The sequence below is a fragment of the Cherax quadricarinatus genome, chromosome 30, assembly GCF_038502225.1.
Source record: "Cherax quadricarinatus isolate ZL_2023a chromosome 30, ASM3850222v1, whole genome shotgun sequence".
NCBI classification, from domain to species: Eukaryota; Metazoa; Arthropoda; class Malacostraca; order Decapoda; family Parastacidae; genus Cherax; species Cherax quadricarinatus.
In genome coordinates, this window is record NC_091321.1 from 27,117,291 (window position 1) to 27,141,227 (window position 23,937).

Genomic DNA, 23,937 nt, shown 5'->3' on the forward strand with positions numbered 1-23,937 from the left:
TTAGGTTATGCATTTATATTTAATAAAGAACCCCCATCTCCAGTAGGTGAAATGTTGTACAAGTGAAGGATTTCATGCATTTTCTTACCACTTGTCAACATTTAAGACTTTTGCATATACTAGAAGGTAGAAGGGGACCAACTGAACTAGATAGTGGTAGGGAGGTCCGGAAACTGCATTTTTTAAGAGTCAAAACAGGTAGGTTGTATGCCTAGTGATTTATCAGAATCAGTACACAGAAATACTTCCATTACATCTGAAACAGGATATGCTCTTCAGACATTGATGAGTTTGGCATGTCTGAGGAAGAACTACAAATTCACTTGAGTAATGACAGAGGCATTCGTGAAAAGGATTTTTTTTTCCACATTACTTCTTAAGACCTGCAGATTTAATAACCTCTGAGAGTTTGTACTCATATGTATAAATAACTTCATAGATGCATGACTTTATAGACTGCAGATCTGGGGACTATTTACTTCCTCACACTGGCAGTCATGAGTGCATGACTACTGCACTCACTGTACCTCAGCACACTCACCTACACCAAGCAACCTCATTGCCTGGCTATGAAAAATAATTAAATTTTTTCTTTTAATATTTTTAAGTTAGATGGGCAGAATTTTTTTTATTTTTCAGACCAATTGTAGTTATTTAATTATTGTTATACAAAAAATATATATCATAGGCAGTTTTGGTTTATTGTCCCAAAGTAATTTTATTCATTTGCTTAGTAATAGGAAACTAAAAGATAAAACCAAATTTTACTTTGGTTATAAATAAGAATAAAAATGATAAGTAAAATACAAGATTTTTTGGCAATATACGGATTGTTGTTAATCAGAATATTTGTAATATCTTTGAAAATTATATCACTGAAATGTTTTCCATGAGTTTTGCTGAGCATAAAAATTAATTTAGTTTTTTTAGCTCAGCGAGGAGAAAAGCTTCTTTTGTTTTTTGTACAGTATTGTTGTGTCCAGAATTTATTGAGCAAGATAGTAACCTCTCATTGTCAAATTATGCACTCGTCCTCACCTAGCAATACCCTGATGCATGCACTGCAATTGCACGTTGCAGCCCTGGATCGAGACACTTACAAGCATGTTCGCAAGAGCATCATCGACATGGTGCTGGCAACAGACATGACCAAACACTTCGAGCACCTTAACAAGTTTATCAACATGTCGGGCAACAGCAAGACACCAGTCAAGGATGATGACACAGGATCACTCGATGTGAGCATCCCTATCTGTGATGTAACTGTATACTTATTATCAAAATGCTTCTGTGGGCTGTATCACCCACAGCATCTGTATCTTATATGTTGTTCTGCTCACCATCATCAACATTACTATCATCTCACTATTGTATACATGTATGTTGCACCTCACTATCACTTAAATGTTGCCATGCCACCTTCATCATCCTGCCATTGCCTGTTCATCATCACTATATTCCAAGTCACTTTCCATCATTACTCCATCTTATTATCACAGCTCATCACTGCTTCACTATTATTAATATTGTCATCATCATTAGTACATAATGTTTCTGAGGTGGTTGCCTTGGAACACCACCCACATGTTCTCACACCATATACTCTTCTCTCTGTCCCACTAGTCGTTCTCGCACTTTTTCACTTACCTTTCATTCCATTATCCTCTCTAGTGGGGTTTTCTCACCCTGAAGCTCCAGTTGCAACCCTCAAGCTCTGGTGTCAAGACCTAAACTATAGTGAAACATTCTTATAACAGACTAATAGGGAAGGGAGTGTCTGCTTAAGTGAAATTTTGTGGTATCTAAGTTCCTGAAGATACTACTCAACATGAACAAATGCTCCATGCAGCACACTAAGTTTGCTGCATCAATGACATGACCAGACATACAAAAAAAAAAAAAAACACTGCTGTACAGTACATACAGTACAGTATAATACTACCTGAAAATAAATGAATGAGCTAAAAGTACAATGCATTAAAGTAATTCTTTTTTAACTTTTCTGGTGGATGGATGAGCTTAAATAATCTTGTGTTGTCTAGCAGTGATTTACTGGTGATTCTCCCTTAAGGAAGGTGCCTTGATGCTGGTGAGGGGGTCTTGATCTAGGGAATTGGATCTGTGCTCCAGTTCCCTGAATTAAACCTGGATACCTTCCACATCCCTCCACAGGCCCTGTATAATCGTACAGGTTTAGCGCTTCCCCCTTGATTTTATTAATAATAATACTGGTGACTCTGTCTTCCTTATTAATTCAGGTTTCTCATTAGAACTTAGGTTCACATATTTCTTGGCAACATCACTTGCTTTAGAGGCCATTGTTAATAACACAATACAGTGGACCCCCGGTTAACGATATTTTTTCACTCCAGAAGTATGTTCAGGTGCCATTACTGACCGAATTTGTTCCCATAAGAAATATTGTGAAGTAGATTAGTCCATTTCAGACCCCCAAACATACACGTACAAACGCACTTACATAAATACACTTACATAATTGGTCGCATTCGGAGGTAATCGTTATGCGGGGGTCCACTGTACAGTGGTACCTCGAGTTACAAACTTAATTTGTTCCAGAAGGCTGTTTGGGTGCCAATACAGAACGAATTTGTTCCCATAAGGAATAATGTAAATTAGATTAGTCCGTTTCAGACCCCCAAAAATACACTTTACAAAAGCACTTACAAAAAATACACTTACATAATTGATTGAGTTGGGGGCTGTTCAAAACTTGAGGTACCACTGTACTTGAATTATAAAATAAAAATACTGTAAACCAGGTAAAATTGAAGACTGAAAGATGATAGTATGTGAGCGTGTGTACATACAATAACAAAATAATGTGACTGCCAGCAGTCCTGCTAACCCTGGAGCAATGAAAACAGACAGTTTCTGGATGTGGCCCATACCAGACAATCCTACAATATAGCAAACTTGGTCCAGTGCATTGATGATACTCCCAGACACCTCCAGTACAGACAAATGTGCAATGCAGTAGACTTGGTTGGCTACACTGATGATTCTACCAGACACCCCCACGTAATGGACTCGCCATACCTATATCCAGCCAAAAATTTTGTCCATTATATCCAAAATCTGTTATGAAGTGGTCTGTTATTCCAAGGTTTTACTCTTCTTCTCTCATTGGATATCTCATTTCATTTTCTTGGGTCCCTAGGGCCTTGTGCTCTTTATCTGGATATGTAGTGAATCTTCTCTTCTGGAATTCTTAGTGGGACTGATTGTTTGCTCAACCTGTCATCTGCGTGATCACCTCACTTGATTGCTTCTTGTTAGGCAGGATCATTAATATTAAAATTAAAGTCTTTATTTCCCCCCAAAATATACACAGTTGTTATAAATTTATGGATAGCTCTTAATACTCACAACATTCTGTTCAGACTTAATCTAGGACTAAAACTACTAAATACCAAAAAATATATGAATGTAGAGCTCATATAGGTTTTTAATCACCCATCCATCTCCCACTGAGGTAGGGTGACTCCAAAAAAATATCGCCATCATTCATTCGTTAGCTGTGGTGACAGAAGTGTGCAGACATCACAGTTCAGACCATCCTCAGACTGCAACATCCCCATCCTTCCTTCAGAGTGCAGGCACTGTACTTCCCATCTCCAAGATTCAAGTCCTGCTAACTAGTTTCCTTGAATCCTTTCATAAATCCTATCTTACCCATACTCCAACAGCATGTGGTTTTAAAAACATGTCTCTATTCTGCTCTAACATGCTCACATGTCCCTGTTAGATGCTCAAGCCCCTACCACTTGAAACCACCTTCACATCCTTCCTCCTACCCTTTCTTTGGTGATCCTTACCACTTTTTTCTGTCACCCCTTATATATATGCCTGTTCTCCTCCATCCTCTTTAAATACCCAAACCACCTCAGCATCCCCTCTGAATTATACATTTTGTAAACACACACCATCTTTTAATTTCTAAACTCTGTATTTTTTTGCAAAATATAAATGCTATACATTGCTCTTAAATGTGACATCCCAACTTCCTCCAGCTTTCTAATATCTGCATTGTTTGAAGTCCATACCTCACACCTATATACGAAAGTTGATACCAGCAGTAACAGCCTGGTTGGTCAGGCCCTGATCCACAGCGAGGCCTGGTCATGGACCAGGCCGTGGGGGCATTGACTCCTGGAACACTCCCCAGGTATACTATTCTCTGATACATTCCCATATTAGCCTCCATAGATGAACTTCTTTCCATTAATACCTTAACACTGCCTGTCTTTTTTACCTTCATCTTTTCTGTGATTTTGCTCATCTTACAGCTCAGTTGCCAACACGTTCACTCCTAGATATCTACAAACATTCACCTCCTCCTTTGTACTCCCTCCCTTAAAGCTGATATTCAATTTTTCATTACCTAAACATTTTGTTACTCTCATCACCTGCCTCTTTTTCTATTTTTACTCTTAATTTTTTTCTTGTACTTACCCACCCAGACTTCTCCACCAACCTTTGCAAATTCTCTTCAGAATCTCCCAAAAGAACTGTATCATTGATGAAAGAGTAACATACATTGCTCATTCATGATGATGATACTTAATGAGTGCTCTATAGGGGATGTTTCCTTATTTGTTAATTATGGATTATCCATAGATGACTTCCTCTTGTTGAGTTTAAACATCCTCTGCATCTCCTTTGCTGAGAATTTGCTCTTGTTTGGGAGGATGACAAGTTTCAGCTCCCTCATTTCCTGAGGGCCCATGTGCCCTGCATCTGCCACAAGGCCTTTAAGGGGAGTGCCTTGATGCTGGTGCAGACTTTTGAGCTAAGGAACTGGTGTTTCACCACAAATTTAATAATTTAATAATATTTACCAAAAGGCCCAAAGAGCCCAGTGGGACTGCCAGCCTTCAACCTTTCTGGGTCCATGTCCTAGACCTTCATTGTGAGAGCTGAGTTTGTAGCCAGCAGCTTAAATATTCAACATGTGGTTGTCATGCTAGTATGGTAGCTAATGTTACCGGGCTACATTTGAAACCACCTGCCTTTCTCTTCACTATTTCCTTTTATACAGGGATCACATGTGTCCGTGTACTTTGTGTAAATGTTCAGGGCCCCATATCGTCTTGATCTCACTGCCTGTTTCTTGTTTGTCCAGCTTAGACCCTTCTTCCTTGATGTAGCCTCATCACAGCTGGGTGTCTTGTCTCTGCTCTGGGGACAGTTGAGGCTCATCTTCATGAATATCCATTGGCTTTTTCTTGCAGCTGGGGTAAATCTTTTGCCAGTGAGACTGCAGATTGTGTTTAATTTCCTGTCTTGAGTGAGCTTATTGTCAGGTTTATCTTCAGAAGAGAGTCTCCTCTTTTGCCCTCTATTGTTGTCTGTGGCCCTTCTTCATGTCCAAATTCACTGTGTCTTCTGCTGCTGCTTCTTGTTTCATGTGAGTAATTCCATCTTGTAATGGGCTGAGTCTTTCAATCTTTGTGGTACACCTTGAAGTTTCCTCTTGACTTTAACCTCCATTCTTTGTTGTTATGCCTTCACTTTACTGTCTATAATTTCCAGATGGTGATTCAGACACTGAGACTAGGACTTCCTTCTTGCTGTCATGATGATGCAATTTTTTTTAATGCCTCTTTCAGTTAATGGGAGTGCTGGTCAAGGGCATATATACCAGGCCCTTGATGAGGTTTTCTAGTGCCCTCAGCTTCTCCATGTCAGTGTGATCAGGTATATGAGTATGTCATGTTAAACATATTTATAGACTGACAAAGTTGTGCCCTTGCAACCAGGCAGGAGATCACTCAAACTAAGTCAGATTAACCACTGAATCCTGTTTTTTGGGTATTCAACGTGTTCTTGGTGGGTGGTAGCCTTCTTGAGCTCGCTAGGTTCCTTGCTAGTTGTTGCATGTTCAGAGGGAAGGTGTGATTGCAATGCTCGGGGTTTTTGCAACCTATGACCAGGTGTGGCACTTTGCTCAAGGCCCAGGAGAAGCAATTCCCTCTTGTTACAATGAGCCTGTGAGCTTATCAGCACTTTGGTTGAATCACCTTTCATAGTGGCTGGTCTGTGTAATAAAGGGAATAGGAAACCCATAGATTCTGCCATCTTCAGTTTTTGCATATTGGTTGTCAACTGGAGCTCTGTACATGGCAAGAGTCTATAGAGGACATTGGTCACAGCAAGTAACAACACAGTCATGTAGGTGAAGACCTACTTTGTGAAAACAAGACAGGCTTTACTAGAGTTAAGAAAGATGAATATTTAGTGTGAAATACTGTTAGGGGTGTTATGTTTGGGCATTCAGAAATGCATTTTTCATGTACCCAACTATATATTCACAATCACCAGCACCAACACCAATAATGCCAGTTGATTATTACTTACTTTCAACATCTTTTTTTTTAATAATCTTTACATAATTTCATAAAAGACTATTAAGCAGTTACAGTACACCTGTAACACTTAGAATTTTATTTATAATATCTAATGTTTCTAGTTTCAGGTCATAAAAATCACTATTTCATAAAGATTTTAATTTTATCAAAAACAATCTGTGCAGCAGCCTAATGTAAAATGTAAATCTTGGTTCAGAGAGTTAAACTTTTCCATAAACAGGATATACACCAAGAGGTGTATTTCTCTGTGTATATATGGTAAGAGTACAGGTGGGCCTCGCTTATACAGCAGGTTAGGTTCCAGGCTACTGCTATAAAGCAAAAATCACTGTAAAGTGAATCATGACCTGATAACGTATTTCATATATTTAGTGAGCACATTACTTAACTTAAAATATTTTCATCCTTAGCTTATAGTAAGTGGCTGAATATATTTATTGTTGGAAGTCTGAATAAATGAATAATTGGTATAATTGGAATCTGCTACATTATGGAAATGCTATAAAGTGGGGCCCTCCTGTATACCTTAACCCTTAAACTGTCCAAATGTAGATCTGCGTTCGTTCGTGCAGTGCTCTGAATACTACTTTGAAAAAAAAAATAGTTTTTTTAAACCCTTAAACTGTCTAAACTTAGATATACGTTTGCTCGTGTAGCTCTCCGAATGTAGATCAACATTTTCCATTCCTTCAAAATTGGGGCAATAGGCCTGAGCCTCCTAGACACAAGAGAATGGGTCTTAACACTCGGTTTGTGCAGTATTTAAAAAATCTGGGACCACTTAGTACCTTGTGGGAACACCAGTTCAATTGAGCCCCAGCTAGAGCAAATAGTGTGGCAAACACTAGGGATTCACTGATGTCATGTCACATTAACACTCCCCTTTTAAGAAGAAAGTAAAAATAGGTTAGAGTGGGTGTGGGTGGGTGTGAGTTGGACCTGACTACCTTGTGTTACTAGGTCTGATGCTGTGCTCCTTCCTTCAGTGGATGTGACCTGACTAGGTGGGTCATTGGTCTAAGCCGGAGGGGGTGACCTGGACCTGCCTTGCATGGGCCAGTAGGCCTGCTGCAGTATTCCTTCTTTCTTATGTTCTTATGTATTTGGCAGGCTGGCCAGCTGACTGGCTTTGACTGTCTCTGTATCTGTCTATATCTCTGTATCTGTCTATATCTCTGTCTATATCTCTGTCTATCTGTGTACATCTCTGTCTATCTGTCTCTCATATGTACACATAAGTACGGTTATTATACATAGTGTAAATTACCTAGGATAACCCAAAAATTCCAGGCAAAGTGCCATACAGTACTTGCAGATATAAGATGTAAGGATTTTTCAAAATTTCCTGATTGTCCTTGTGTGTGTTCTGTCTGATGTGAATGGTCTAGCTTATGCTTTATATGAGCAGTTTCTTATTGTACCTTTTCTTTCCTTTGTTGTGATTGTTGTGGTTCTTTGAGCAGTTCAACAACCATTTTCTTCTTCTGTTAAGCAAGTTTTTTTTTATGTTTGATCTTTTAGGCTTTCTCAGTGGGATATATGTCGTACAGACCTGTCACACTTCTGCATTCATTTTTTCATGCATTGTGCTCATGATGTTTTTTAGAGAATGTTTTAGAGTTTTATGTTTATTTTTTTTTTTTTTTTAACAAGTCAGCCGTCTCCCACCGAGGCAGGGTGACCCAAAAAGAAAGAAAATCCCAAAAAAGAAAATACTTTCATCATCATTCAACACTTTCACCTCACTCGCACATAATCACTGTTTTTGCAGAGGTGCTCAGAACACATATACGTATAAAGATACACAACATATCCCTCTAAACTGCTAATATTCCGAACCCCTCCTTTAGAGTGCAGGCATTATACTTCCCATTTCCAGGACTCAAGTCCGGCTATATAAAAATAACCAGTTTCCCTGAATCCCTTCACTAAATATTACCCTGCTCACACTCCAACAGATCGTCAGGTCCCAAATACCATTCGTCTCCATTCACTCCTATCAAACACGCTCATGCACGCCTGCCCACAAAACCTCCCTTACCCCTTCCTTCCAACCTTTTCGAGGACAACCCCTACCCCGCCTTCCTTCCCCTACAGATTTAAATGCTCTCCATGTCATTCTACTTTGATCCATTCTCTCTAAATGACCAAACCACCTCAACAACCCCTCTTCAGCCCTCTGCCTAATACAGTGGTCCCTCGTTTTTCGTAATTAATCTGTTCCTGGAGCTGCTATTATAAATGAAATTTACGATTTGCGAATCAATTTTCCCCATAAGAAATAATGTAAATACAATTAATCCATTCCTGACACCCAGAATTATTAAAACAAAAATTTTTTTTACATTAAATATACATGTAGTACATAAACAATACAATGGGAAATGATGAATGAAACATTAACAGCATAACACTTACCTTTATTGGAGATTCTTCTTAGTGTATGGGAGACTGGAGGAGGAGAGAGAGTGGATTGTTTATAGTTTGGAAGGGGAATCCCCTTCCAGCAACACCTAAGGTACCAATTGCTTTTCTGGGGTTGCTTGTCTTCTCTGTTTCTTAATGCCACTAGGACCACCTTGAGAGTCACTGGAGTCCTGTCTCGCAAAATAACTGTGGAGAGAGCTGTTTCTGGCATCTCTTTAACTCTTCCCTAAAATGGCCCAAGACTTTGTCACTGTACATGTTGCCAATATGGCTTATATGGCTTACAACAACCTTGTTAGGGTGACATTTCTCCATAAAGCTTTCCATCTTACCCCACATAGTAAAAACCTCTTTAATTTCTGAAGAAGGCACCTTCTTCCATTTCTCTTCCTCCTCTGCAGCAAGATTCTGAGCTGCGATGTGTTGCTCTTCCTGCTGAAGCTCCTCAGTGGTGAGCTCTTCGTTGTGGTCTTCCACCAATTCTTCCACATCCTCCAAACTCACATCCAACCCCATGGAACTCCCCAGTGCCACAATTGATTTTACAACAGACATAGGCTCATCAGGGTCAGTCCCAAACCCTTCAAAATCCCTCTTGTCGACACAATCTGGCCACAATTTTCTCCAGGCAGAGTTCAAAGTCCTGGTAGTCACTCCCTCTCAAGCCATACCTATAAGGGTTATGCAATGGAGAATGCTGAAGTGTTCTCTCCAAAATTCCCTTAGGGTCAAGTGAGTGTCTGTGGTCACAGTCAAGCACCTTTGAAACACTGCTTTTGTGTAGAGTTTTTTAAAGTTTGCAATGACCTGCTGGTCCATGGGCTGGAGGAGAGGAGTGGTATTCAGGGGCAAGAACTTTACTGTGATGAACTCAAACTCCTCGAAAATTAGGTCATCCAAGTTTGGAGGATGAGCAGGTGCATTGTCCATTACTAGCAGGCACTTGAGATCCAATTTCTTTTCCAGGAGATACTCCTTCACACTAGGGCCAAACACTTCATTGAACCACTCGACGAAAATTTCCCTTGTGACCCATGCCTTACTATTAGATTTCCAAAACACCCACAATTTACTCTTCATAACATCGTTTTTCCTGAACACTCTGGGATTTTCAGAATGGTACACTAGTAATGGCTTCACTTTGAAATCCCCACTAGCATTAGCACAGAACATTAGCGTCAGCCTGTCTTTCATAGGCTTGTGTCCTGGCATTGACTTTTCCTCTTGTGTAATGAAGGTCCTCTTTGGCATTTTCTTCCAAAAGAGGCCTGTTTCGTCACAATTGAACACTTGTTCAGGTTTCAGTCCTTCAGCCTCTATGTACTCCTGGAATTCATGCACATATTTTTCAGCTGCCTTGTGGTCCGAACTGGCAGCCTCACCATGCCTTACTACACTGTGTATGCCAGTACGGTTCTTAAATCTCTCAAACCAGCCTTTGCTGGCCTTAAATTCACTCACATCACCACTATTTGCAGGCAATTTCTTTACCAAATCTTCATGCAACTGCCTAGCCTTTTCACAAATAATCGAAGTCATAAGAGTATCTCCTGCTAATTGTTTCTCATTTATCCACACCAATAATAACTTCTCAACCTCTTCGAGTACTGGTGATCTCATTTTTGTCAGCATAGTTACCCCCTTTGCAACAACAGCGTCCTTGATTTCCTTTTTCTTGGCCACTATGGAACATAAGGTTGTGTAGGGTTTCTTATACATCCTGGACAGTTCAGCCACACTTGTACCACTTTCATATTGTTCAATGATAGTTTTCTTAAATTCAATCGTATTTCTCACCTTCTTTACCAAAGGCTTGGCACTAGGAGCTTTCTTCGGAGCCATGGTAGCTTATTTAGTACTTGCAAGCACTAAAATGAGTGGAATATTATGAAATATTTCGCTGGAGCACGTGAGGGGACCTTCGCTCACTGGTAAACAATGCCAGACTGGCTGCCGCCATGGCTCACGCCGTGGGTACGCATCCGGGATGAATTACGACTCGCAAGTCAACTTATGAAAAGCGAGTCCATGTTTATACGAAAATAACCCTATGATTGGCAAAATTTACGATTGCCGGGAACTACGAAAAGCGAGGGACCACTGTACCTTTATTAACTCCACACCTTCTCCTAATTTCTGCACTCTGAATTTTCTGCATAATATTTACACTTTGATTGAACTTTGTATAGAAAGGGGTTTAGTTATAGGTAATACATATTTTAAGAAAAAGAGGATAAATAAGTATACAAGATATGATGTAGGGCGAAATGACAGTAGTTTGTTGGATTATGTATTGGTAGATAAAAGACTGTTGAGTAGACTTCAGGATGTACATGTTTATAGAGGGGCCACAGATATATCAGATCACTTCCTAGTTGTAGCTACACTGAGAGTAAAAGGTAGATGGGATACAAGGAGAATAGAAGCATCACGGAAGAGAGAGTTGAAGGTTTATAAACTAAAAGAGGAGGCAGTTAGGGTAAGATATAAACAGCTATTGGAGGATAGATGGGCTAATGAGAGCATAGGAAATGGGGTTGAAGAGGTATGGGGTAGGTTTAAAAATGTAGTGTTAGAGTGTTCAGCAGAAGTTTGTGGTTACAGGAAAGTGGGTGCGGGAGGGAAGAGGAGCGATTGGTGGAATGATGATGTAAAAAGAGTAGTAAGGGAGAAAAAGTTAGCATATGAGAAGTTTTTACAAAGTAGAAGTGATGCAAGGAGGGAAGAGTATATGGAGAAAAAGAGAGAGGTTAAGAGAGTGGTGAAGCAATGTAAAAAGAGAGCAAATGACTGACTGGGTGAGATGTTATCAACAAATTTTGTTGAAAATAAGAAAATGTTTTGGAGTGAGATTAACAAGTTAAGAAAGCCTAGAGAACAAATGGATTTGTCAGTTAAAAATAGGAGAGGAGAGTTATTAAATGGAGAGTTAGAGGTATTGGGAAGATGGAGGGAATATTTTGAGGAATTGTTAAATGTTAATGAAGATAGGGAAGCTGTGATTTCGTGTATAGGGCAAGGAGGAATAAAGTGGGAGTTGTCACAGTTGCTCTTTGCTGATGACACTGTGCTCTTGGGAGATTCTGAAGAGAAGTTGCAGAGATTGGTGGATGAATTTGGTAGGGTGTACAAAAGAAGAAAATTAAAAGTGAATACAGGAAAGAGTAAGGTTATGAGGATAACAAAAAGATTAGGTGATGAAAGATTGGATATCAGATTGGAGGGAGAGAGTACGGAGAAGGTGAATGTATTCAGATATTTGGGAGTGGACGTATCAGCGGATGGGTCTATGAAAGATGAGGTGAATCATAGAATTGATGAGGGGAAAAGGGTGAGTGGTGCACTTAGGAGTCTGTGGAGACAAAGAACTTTGTCCTTGGAGGCAAAGAGGGGAATGTATGAGAGTATAGTTTTACCAACGCTCTTATATGGGTGTGAAGCATGGGTGATGAATGTTGCAGCAAGGAGAAGGCTGGAGGCAGTGGAGATGTCATGTCTGAGGGCAATGTGTGGTGTGAATATAATGCAGAGAATTCGTAGTTTGGAAGTTAGGAGGAGGTGCAGGATTACCAAAACTGTTGTCCAGAGGGCTGAGGAAGGGTTGTTGAGGTGGTTTGGACATGTAGAGAGAATGGAGCGAAACAGAGTGACTTCAAGAGTGTATCAGTCTGTAGTGGAAGGAAGGCAGGGTAGGGGTCGGCCTAGGAAAGGTTGGAGGGAGGGGGTAAAGGAGGTTTTGTGTGCGAGGGGCTTGGACTTCCAGCAGGCATGTGTGAGCGTGTTTGATAGGAGTGAATGGAGACAAATGGTTTTTAATACTTGACGTGCTGTTGGAGTGTGAGCAAAGTAACATTTATGAAGGGTTTCAGGGAAACCGGCAGGCCGGACTTGAGTGCTGGAGATGGGAAGTACAGTGCCTGCACTCTGAAGGAGGGGTGTTAATGTTGCAATTTAAACTGTAGTGTAAAGCACCCTTCTGGCAATACAGTGATGGAGTGAATGATGGTGAAAGTTTTTCTTTTTCAGGCCACCCTGCCTTGGTGGAAATCGGCCAGTGTGATAATAAAAATAAAATAAAATAAATATTTACACCACACATTGCCCTTAGACAGGACATCTCCACTGCCTCCAACCACCTCCTTGCAGCTGCTTTCACAACCAAAGCTTCACACCCATATAAGAGTGTTGGTACTACTATACTCTCATACATTCCCTTCTTTGTCTCCATAGATAACTTTTTTTTGTCTCCACATATACCTCAATGCACCGCTCACCTTTTTTCCCTCATCAATTCTATGATTAACCTCATCCTTCATAAATCCATCCGCCAACACGTCAACTCCCAAGTATCTGAAAACGTTCACTTCTTCCATACTCCTCCTCCCCAATATGATATGTTTATTTTATTCCAGTTAATTCTTTGATAATGTAAGTTAAATTTATTAACTCCGAGTGTAATAGTGTTTACTGTACATAAGTTTGCACCTCTGATTAGTTCCTTATTGTTTGTGTAGAACACACTATCACTTTTGTGTTTCTGGTAGATTCTGCTATCTGTTGGTTAAATGCAAACATTTTTGAAATTGTAGGAATTTTCTGGTATGTGACAGTTGGGTACAGTGCCTACTACACAGTTGTCTGTCAACTTCCGTTTTACATTTGGGAGGTTAAAATCTCCAAGAAAGATAATACCAGTATTTGATGTATTATTTCCAAGATTTTTAAGGCAGCTGTCTTTTCTTTGGGTGAATTTCTCTGGTATTGTCAAAGGTTGTTGGAATAAAAGGATAATTATTAGGATTTTGTTCTCAGTGATAAAAGAGAAAAAGGTAGCTTATGAGAGGTTTTTACAAAGCAGAAGTGTTATAAGAAGAGCAGAGTATATGGAGAGTAAAAGAAAGGTGAAGAGAGTGGTGAGAGAGTGCAAAAGGAGAGCAGATGAAAGAGTGGGAGAGGCACTGTCAAGAAATTTTAATGAAAATAAGAAAAAAATTTGGAGTGAGTTAAACAAGTTAAGAAAGCCTAGGGAAAGTATGGATTTGTCCATTAAAAACAGAGTAGGGGAGTTAGTAGATGGGGAGAGGGAGGTATTAGGTAGATGGCGAGAATATTTTGAGGAACTTTTAAATGTTGAGGAAGAAAGGGAGGTGGTAATTTCATGCACTGGCCAGGGAGGTATACCATCTTTTAGGAGTGAAGAAGAGCAGAATGTAAGTGTGGTGGAGGTATGTGAGGCATTACGTAGAATGAAAGGGGGTAAAGCAGCTGGAACTGATGGGATCATGACAGAAATGTTAAAAGCAGGGGGGATATAGTGTTGGAGTGGTTGGTACTTTTGTTCAATAAATGTATGAAAGAGGGGAAGGTACCTAGGGATTGGCGGAGAGCATGTATAGTCCCTTTATATAAAGGGAAAGGGGACAAAAGAGACTGTAAAAATTATAGAGGAATAAGTTTACTGAGTATACCAGGAAAAGTATACAGTAGGGTTATAATTGAAAGAATTAGAGGTAAGACAGAATGTAGAATTGCGGATGAGCAAGGAGGCTTCAGAGTGGGTAGGGGATGTGTAGATCAAGTGTTTACATTGAAGCATATATGTGAACAGTATTTAGATGAAGGTAGGGAAGTTTTTATTGCATTTATGGATTTAGAAAAGGCATATGATAGAGTGGATAGAGGAGCAATGTGGCAGATGTTGCAAGTTTATGGAATAGGTGGTAAGTTACTAAATGCTGTAAAGAGCTTTTATGAGGATAGTGAGGCTTAGGTTAGGGTGTGTAGAAGAGAGGGAGAATACTTCCCGGTAAAAGTAGGTCTTAGACAGGGATGTGTAATGTCACCATGGTTGTTTAATATATTTATAGATGGGGTTGTAAAAGAAGTAAATGCTAGGGTGTTCGGGAGAGGGGTAGGATTAAATTATGGGGAATCAAATTCAAAATGGGAATTGACACAGTTACTTTTTGCTGATGATACTGTGCTTATGGGAGATTCTAAAGAAAAATTGCAAAGGTTAGTGGATGAGTTTGAGAATGTGTGTAAAGGTAGAAAGTTGAAAGTGAACATAGAAAAGAGTAAGGTGATGAGGGTATCAAATGATTTAGATAAAGAAAAATTGGATATCAAATTGGGGAGGAGGAGTATGGAAGAAGTGAATGTTTTCAGATACTTGGGAGTTGACGTGTCGGCGGATGGATTTATGAAGGATGAGGTTAATCATAGAATTGACGAGGGAAAAAAGGTGAGTGGTGCGTTGAGGTATATGTGGAGTCAAAAAACGTTATCTATGGAGGCAAAGAAGGGAATGTATGAAAGTATAGTAGTACCAACACTCTTATATGGATGTGAAGCTTGGGTGGTAAATGCAGCAGCGAGGAGACGGTTGGAGGCAGTGGAGATGTCCTGTCTAAGGGCAATGTGTGGTGTAAATATTATGCAGAAAATTCGGAGTGTGGAAATTAGGAGAAGGTGTGGAGTTAATAAAAGCATTAGTCAGAGGGCAGAAGAGGGGTTGTTGAGGTGGTTTGGTCATTTAGAGAGAATGGATCAAAGTAGAATGACATGGAAAGCATATAAATCTATAGGGGAAGGAAAGAGGGGTAGGGGTCGTCCTCGAAAGAGTTGGAAAGAGGGGGTAAAGGAGGTTTTGTGGGCGAGGGGCTTGGACTTCCAGCAAGCGTGCATGAGCGTGTTAGATAGGAGTGAATGGAGACGAATGATACTTGGGACCTGACGATCTGTTGGAGTGTGAGCAGGGTAATATTTAGTGAAGGGATTCAGGGAAACCGGTTATTTTCATATAGTCGGACTTGAGTCCTGGAAATGGGAAGTACAATGCCTGCACTTTAAAGGAGGGGTTTGGGATATTGGCAGTTTGGAGGGATATGTTGTGTATCTTTATACGTATATGCTTCTAAACTGTTGTATTCTGAGCACCTCTGCAAAAGCAGTGATAATGTGTGAGTGTGGTGAAAGTGTTGAATGATGATGAAAGTATTTTCTTTTTGGGGATTTTCTTTCTTTTTTGGGTCACCCTGCCTCGGTGGGAGACGACCGACTTGTTGAAAAAAAAAAAAAAAAAAAAAACTTCTATATCACTTAATGATATTCATAGTTCTCTGCAACTGTGTGACACAGTACATCTCTGGCTTTGCCTTTTGCAAACACTTGACCTTTACACTAATGATTTCTACAATTAAAGTACACTTCTTGTGAGCATGAAATACTTTGCATAATTATAGGTTTTTCCATGTAAGGAATTAATTAACTTTTATAAAATAAATATTATTTAATATTATAATTCTACACTTGTGGCAAAAGAAATGCAGAGGAGAGTGATAAATTGTGGGAGGTGTTAAATGAATGTTTAACCCTTAAACGGTCCAAACGTATATATACGTTCACACGCGTAGCGCCCCCAAGCATATATATACGTTTTATTTTTCATTCGTTCAAAATTAGCGCAATAGGCCTGAGTCGCCTAGACTTGAGAGAATGGGTGTGCGCAGTCAGTGTGTGCAGTATACAAAAAATCTGGGATGCCTGGGTACCACATGGTAGGACCAGTTACATTCAGCTCCATCCTGGGTCAACATCATGGCGCATCCTCGTGATTCACCCACGCCTCGTCATATTAACACTCTACTATTCGAGGAAAGTGATAGAGATCGTGAGTTTAGTGGATATGACACCAATGGGGCCAGTAATATTCAAGGAATTAGTGAAAATATCGGCGATAACCCAGATGACCCCCAGCCCATCACCTCTGGGGTAGCAACACCTGTCCTAGGGCCAAGCACCTCTGGGGTAGCCAGTGTGGCCACATCAGACCCTAGGCCAAGCACTTCTGGGGTGGCCAGTGTGGCCACAGAAGACCATGGGCCAAGCACCTCTGGAGTGGCAAGTGTTACCCATAGGCAACTTCACAAGAAGAAACTATCATTTTCCCGGTGTTTTAGTAGTGATAGTGAAAGTGATGTAAGTGATGATGAGATTGATTTTATGCCAATTGAGGATTCGTATAGTGATAGTGACGTTCATTATTCACCAGTGAAACGTACTTTTAGGCGTCGTTATCTACGTTCAGGCAGTGTGCCATATGCAATCCCCAAGGGTCGTGGCAGGTCACAATCCAAAACCCCGGCCACTGATAGTGAAAGTGATCATGAAGAGGAGTATGCGGGGATGGAGGAAGTAGTGGTGGGTGGCATGGTGCCTGGACCACATGGCACAGTGAGTGGACAGACAAAGGACCGCCCGGCACCCCCTCAACCATGTGCTGCCTCCACTCCTCTCCCTCCTCCTGCTGCCCCCCCTCGCCCCATGCCACAGGTCCACCCTGCACTATGTGATCGTGAGTGGAACTGGACACAAAGTATATTCGTGCCACAGCCTTGTGATTTTGATGCTAGTGGAAGTGGTATCCAGCCAGAATGTCCCATAACAAATGAGTCTACAGAGTTAGACTATTTCCAGTTGTACTTTGATGAGCCTATAATGAACTTGATAGTGACTCAGACAAACATTTATTACCAATATGTCATGAACAACACAACAGAGGTTGGAGAATCATCACGGCTGCACAGGTGGAAAGACACAACAGTGGCTGAAATGTATTTATTCCTTGCCACTGTCATGCTTATGCCATTTATCTATAAGAACAATATACGTAATTACTGGTCTAGAGACCACTTCATCAGTACTCCAGTTTTCCGTGACCTCCTTCCCTGCAACAGATTCACTCTGTTGCTACGAATGTTGCACTTCGCAGACAGAAAAACGCCAGACAGAAATGACCTTCTATACAAAATCCGGGAAGTGTTTATGTATTTGAAGCAGAAATTCAGTGTATACTTTTATCCCTTCAAGAACACTGTTGTTGATGAGTCCTTGATTCTGTTCAAGGGACGCCTGTCATTCAAGCAATATATACCGAGCAAACGTAATTGCTTTGGTATAAAACTTTGTTATGTGTAACTGTGAGAGTGGTCTTGTGTTGGATGTAACTGTATACACAGGGAAAAACACACTCGATGATGACAGAAGGATGTTGGGCATTTCCGGTGATGTTGTTCGCAGGATGATGGAACCATACCTTGGCAAAGGCCATACATTGTACACAGACAACTGGTATACAAGCCCTATGCTTGCTGATTTCCTATGTGTGAACAATACTGATATATGTGGAACAGTGAGAAGGAATAGGAAACATATGCCAAGGTTCACTGGAGGCAGTGTTGAAGGTGAAGTGCAAGCGTTTCATGCTAATGACATCATGGCACTGACGTGGCATGACAAACGAGTTGTGACATTGCTATCAACCATCCACAGAAACGAGATGGTACAGACAGACAGACTGAGCAAGTTCAACAACGAACCTATTGTGAAGCCACTTGCTGTCGTGGACTATACGAACAACATGCGACTAGTTGACAAGTGTGACATGATGATAGGGTTTGTTGACTGTGTGCGTAGGAGTCGCAAGTGGTATATAAAACTGTTTTTTCACCTTGTAGACATTGCAGTGCTCAATGCATTCAATCTGTATGAAGTAAAGACTGGAAAACGACAACGTTTTTCAGGTTTCTCTCTGAATCTCGTCAAACAGATAGCAAGAAAGTATGGTACCACACCTGTACCTTCCCGTCAACAGCGACCTGTCACACCACAACCTGTCCCCCAACCACAGCCAGTGGGGGAAGTGCCAGACCGAATCACTCCTAACTGTCACTATCTGGTACCAATACCACCTACCCAAAAGAAGAAGAATGCCCAGAAAAAGTGTGTTGTGTGTGCTACCACCAAAAGACGACCCCAACAGCGGAAGGACACACGGTTCATGTGTCACCAGTGTGGGGTGGCACTCTGTATGAATCCATGCTTCATGGAGTATCATACAATTGTGGAGTTCTAGAAATATAAGTGGGACATGTAAATACTTGTATATAGTTGTAGATAATAATGTGTGATTCAGCCAGGTGTGCAAAATCACCTGTCAGTGTGTACATGTGTGTTTGACAATATGATAAAAATTTCGTATGTAATATTGGTGTATAAACAAAAATTGGAATTGATATCAAATGACTTATTATGAAACATAATTATCATATCATGAAAACCAAGAAAATGAAAAAAAAAAATGGAATTAAACGGTAAATATGTTGAATTTCTGCAAGCAGCAGTGCTCCATGTTGCCGTCAGGTGATTGCCAAGTGCCAACTTCGCGGCCTCATACCTCGGTAAGTACTGACCCTAAATTTTTTTTTATGCTAAAACACTTAAAAAAATGTGCTCTTTTTTTCTATATAATTTTTTTTTTTTTAATATTCGGGGCGCTGCGCGAGTGAACGTATATATACGTTTGGACCGTTTAAGGGTTAAGAAGTTTTGAACCAAGCAATAGCTTTGTTGTATGGGTAACCTTAATGTTAAGTGAAAGAGACTATAGTCAAGGGCATAGTAGGTACAGGTCTCCCTCAACATTCGCGTTTTCAACTTTCGCGGGCTTCACACATTCGCAAATTCCCAACCGCCAAATTCCCAGCCTCCAAATCATATTTAAGTTTACCGCCAAGAGTCCTTACTACCCTCCCTCCGACCCCTGCAACTGGCAGCCAGCCCTCCCACCACTGTGTGGTGAGTGTTTTGTTTGTTCATTATTTGCTATTAAACTACAGTATAAATAATGTAAACCCATCCATGACTGCATATTAGAATGGCTATTCGGACAGGTATTGGAAGGTGACATCATGTGTTTACTCTTGAACACGGCAAAGAATCAAACATTTCTGCTACTGCTAATAATAATAATAATAATAATAATAATAATAATAATAATAATAATAATAAATACGATAGAATTGAAGAAGGAAATTGTACAAAAATACGAGGGTTGAAGCAGTGGTGGAGGAAGTGGTTGACGCATCGTCAGTGTGGCTTTGTTTATGCTGGAGTGAGTATTAGTCTCCGTGCTCTTCCAAACATTTCACAATAATTCATTGTATTTGGTGCTTGTAGATTGAGTGTGACTGGAGTGGTAGAGGCAGTGGTAGAGGCTGTGGTAGAGGCAGTGATAGAGGCAGTGGTAGAGGCAGTGGTAGAGGCAGTGGTAGAGGCAGTGGGTGAGGCAGTGGTAGAGGCAGTGGTAGAGGCAGTGGTAGAGGCTGTGGTAGAGGCAGTGGTAGAGGCAGTGGTAGAGGCTGTGGTAGAGGCTGTGGTAGAGGCTGTGGTAGAGGCAGTGGTAGAGGCAGTGATAGAGGCAGTGGTAGAGGCAGTGGTAGAGGCTGTGGTAGAGGCAGTGGTAGAGGCAGTGGTAGAGGCAGTGGTAGAGGCTGTGGTAGAGGCAGTGGTAGAGGCAGTGGTAGAGGCTGTGGTAGAGGCAGTGGTAGAGGCAGTGGTAGAGGCTGTGGTAGAGGCAGTGGTAGAGGCAGTGGTAGAGGCAGTGGTAGAGGCAGTGGTAGAGGCTGTGGTAGAGGCAGTGATAGAGGCAGTGGTAGAGGCAGTGGTAGAGGCAGTGGTAGAGGCAGTGGTAGAGGCAGTGGTAGAGGCAGTGGTAGAGGCAGTGGTAGAGGCAGTGGTAGAGGCAGTGGTAGAGGCAGTGATAGAGGCAGTGGTAGAGGCAATGGTAGAGGCAGTTATAGAGGCAGTGGTAGAGGCAGTGATAGAGGCTGTGGTAGAGACAGTTATAGAGGCAGTTGTAGAGGCAGTGGTAGAGGCAGTGGTAGAGGCAGTTATAGAGGCAGTTATAGAGGCAGTGGTAGAGGCAGTGGTAGAGGCAGTGATAGAGGCTGTGGTAGAGGCTGTGGTAGAGGCAGTTGTAGAGGCAGTTGTAGAGGCAGTGGTAGAGGCAGTGGTAGAGGCAGTGGTAGAGGCAGTGGTAGAGGCAGTGGTAGAGGCAGTGATAGAGGCAGTGATAGAGGCTGTGGTAGAGGCAGTTATAGAGGCAGTGGTAGAGGCAGTGGTAGAGGCAGTGGTAGAGGCAGTGGTAGAGGCAGTGGTAGAGGCAGTGGTAGAGGCAGTGGTAGAGGCAGTGGTAGAGGCAGTGGTAGAGGCAGTGGTAGAGGCAGTGGTAGAGGCTGTGGTAGAGGCAGTGGTAGAGGCAGTGGTAGAGGCAGTGGTAGAGGCAGTGGTAGAGGCTGTGGTAGAGACAGTTATAGAGGCAGTTGTAGAGGCAGTGGTAGAGGCAGTGGTAGAGGCAGTGGTAGAGGCAGTGGTAGAGGCAGTTATAGAGGCAGTGGTAGAGGCAGTGGTAGAGGCAGTGGTAGAGGCAGTGATAGAGGCTGTGGTAGAGGCTGTGGTAGAGGCAGTTGTAGAGGCAGTTGTAGAGGCAGTGGTAGAGGCAGTGGTAGAGGCAGTGGTAGAGGCAGTGGTAGAGGCAGTGGTAGAGGCTGTGGTAGAGGCAGTTATAGAGGCAGTGGTAGAGGCAGTGGTAGAGGCAGTGGTAGAGGCTGTGGTAGAGGCTGTGGTAGAGGCAGTGGTAGAGGCAGTGGTAGAGGCAGTGGTAGAGGCAATGGTAGAGGCAGTGGTAGAGGCTGTGGTAGAGGCTGTGGTAGAGGCAGTGGTAGAGGCAGTGGTAGAGGCAGTGGTAGAGGCAGTGGTAGAGGCAGTGGTAGAGGCAGTGGTAAAGACAGTGGTAGAGGCAGTTATAGAGGCTGTGGTAGAGGCAGTGGTAGAAGCAGTGGTAGAGGCAGTGGTAGAGGCAGTGGTAGAGGCAGTGATAGAGGCAGTGGTAGAGGCAGTTATAGAGGCAGTGCCTCTACCACTGCCTCTACCACTGCCTCTACCACTGCCTCTACCACTGCCTCACCCACTGCCTCTACCACTGCCTCTATCACTGCCTCTACCACTGCCTCACCCACTGCCTCTATCACTGCCTCTACCACTGCCTCACCCACTGCCTCTACCACTGCCTCACCCACTGCCTCTACCACTGCCTCTACCACTGCCTCTACCACTGCCTCTATCACTGCCTCTACCACTGCCTCTACCACTGCCTCAACCACTCCAGTCACACTCAATCTACAAGCACCAAATACAATGAATTATTGTGAAATGTTTGGAAGAGCACGGAGACTAATACTCACTCCAGCATAAACAAAGCCACACTGACGATGCGTCAACCACTTCCTCCACCACTGCTTCAACCCTCGTATTTTTGTACAATTTCCTTCTTTAATTCTATCGTATTTATTATTATTATTATTATTATTATTATTATTATTATTATTATTAGCAGTAGCAGAAATGTTTGATTCTTTGCTGTGTTCAAGAGTAAACACATAATGTCACCTTCCAATACCTGTCCGAATAGCCATTCTAATATGCAGTCATGGATGGGTTTACATTATTTATACTGTAGTTTAATAGCAAATAATGAACAAACAAAACACTCGCCACACAGTGGTGGGAGGGCTGGCTGCCAATAGTGGGGGGTCGGAGGGAGGGTAGCAGGGACTCGCAGTGGTTGAGGCAGTGGTATTTAATAACATGCATGTTATTAAGGCATAACGTATGTATTTAGTACAATTTACGACGTTTTCATGTACTTTATGATTGTTCATGGTTGGACAAGTTAAGGAAGCAGCATTGTATTATATTTCCCTACAATATATTGGGGCACCAAACATTCACGGTTTTTCAACATTCACGAGGCTCTTGATCCCCTAACCCTCGCGAATGTTGAGGGAGACCTGTACATTGGAGTGCCAGGGTAAATGTTAATGGGGGCCTTCCATGTAGTATGTATAGAAATAGGTGACAGCAAATTACCCGACTGTGTGCTGATGGATAAAAGGTTGATGAGTAGACCTAGAGTTACACACTCTTAGAGGAGTGACTGAAATGTCAGATGGAGTAGGCAGATGGAGTGTAGGAAGAATTTCATCAGTGGGTAAGAGAGAGGTGACAGTGAATGAACCAAAGAAAGACACACTTAGTGGGAAATATGAGGGGGCTGGGGCTATCAGTAGTGCCACCAGACAACCACCAATAAAATTTAATGCACTCCAATGAAGAATACCCCAGTAACATTCTCAGTTTTATTTATCCAACTTCAAATATTCAACGAAGTATACTTGTAATAATTATGCAAAACTCTTATTTACAAACTATTTGGGTACAGTCTAAGGCCCAGACTGACAAAATAAAAATTAATTTGCTTGAATACATTACAGACATGAAATAATTAGGTGATGGATACAATAAAGCAACAATTATTAGAATAATATTTAATACAGAAACATGAGCTATGTTGCAGTAGCAATAATATAAATAAATGTACACTGCAAGGTGGTTATGGTTGGTAAAAATGTCAAAGTGAAACTACTAATATCGGTCAGTGCAGCTCAAAGGTTAAGAGGCCGTAATTTAAAACTTAATCTTGTTTCAGTGATGTAACAGTATTGCTGTCACTGATTCATTGTTAAAACAGTGTTGCTATTTTACTGTTGAAGCAATATTGCTATTTCAGTACTGAAAAAATTGTTTTTAACCCTTTTGGGGTTTCCGACGTACTAGTACGGCTTACGCGCCAGGGTTTTTGACGTACTAGTACGCATAAATTCTAGCGCCCTCAAATCTAGCAAGAGAAAGCTGGTAGGCCTACATATGAAATATGGGTCTATGTGGTCAGTGTGCACAGTATAAAAAAAATCCTGCAGCACACAGTGCGTAAGTGAGTATATTCAATGTGTCCATCCTTACCAGTGTTGTGCCAGAGTTGTGGAAGATGGCTAATGTGGTTCCTATATTCAAATCAGGGGATAAGTCCACTCCTTCAAACTACTGTCCAATAAGCCTGACATCTATAGTGGGCAAGTTATTAGAATCAATTATAGCTGACATTATCAGAAGTCACCTTGAAGAGCATAACTTGATAAATGAATCTCAGCATGGATTCACGACAGGTCGTTCCTGCCTGACAAACTTACTGACGTTCTTCAATAGAACATTTGAGGCAGTTGACAGTGATAAGGAATATGATATTGTTTATTTGGATTTTAGTAAAGCCTTCGACAGAGCACCTCACAAGAGACTCTTAAGAAAAGTGGCAGATCATGGTATAGGAGGTAAAGTTCTAGCATGGATTGAGGCATGGCTTACCAATAGAAAGCAGAGAGTT

At 41.5% G+C, this 23,937-nt stretch overlaps 1 protein-coding gene across 4 annotated transcripts in view; it reads left to right on the forward strand.

Moving 5' to 3' along the window:
* Positions 1–23,937, forward strand: part of LOC128692768 (high affinity cAMP-specific and IBMX-insensitive 3',5'-cyclic phosphodiesterase 8B) — a 659,454-nt gene that overhangs the window by 566,759 nt on the left and 68,758 nt on the right. For all 4 annotated transcript variants that reach the window (XM_070090034.1, XM_070090035.1, XM_070090036.1 and 1 more), the window contains one exon: positions 1,081–1,238. In XM_070090034.1, the coding sequence (XP_069946135.1) occupies positions 1,081–1,238 (158 nt within the window). The remainder of the gene's footprint in view (positions 1–1,080; positions 1,239–23,937) is intronic.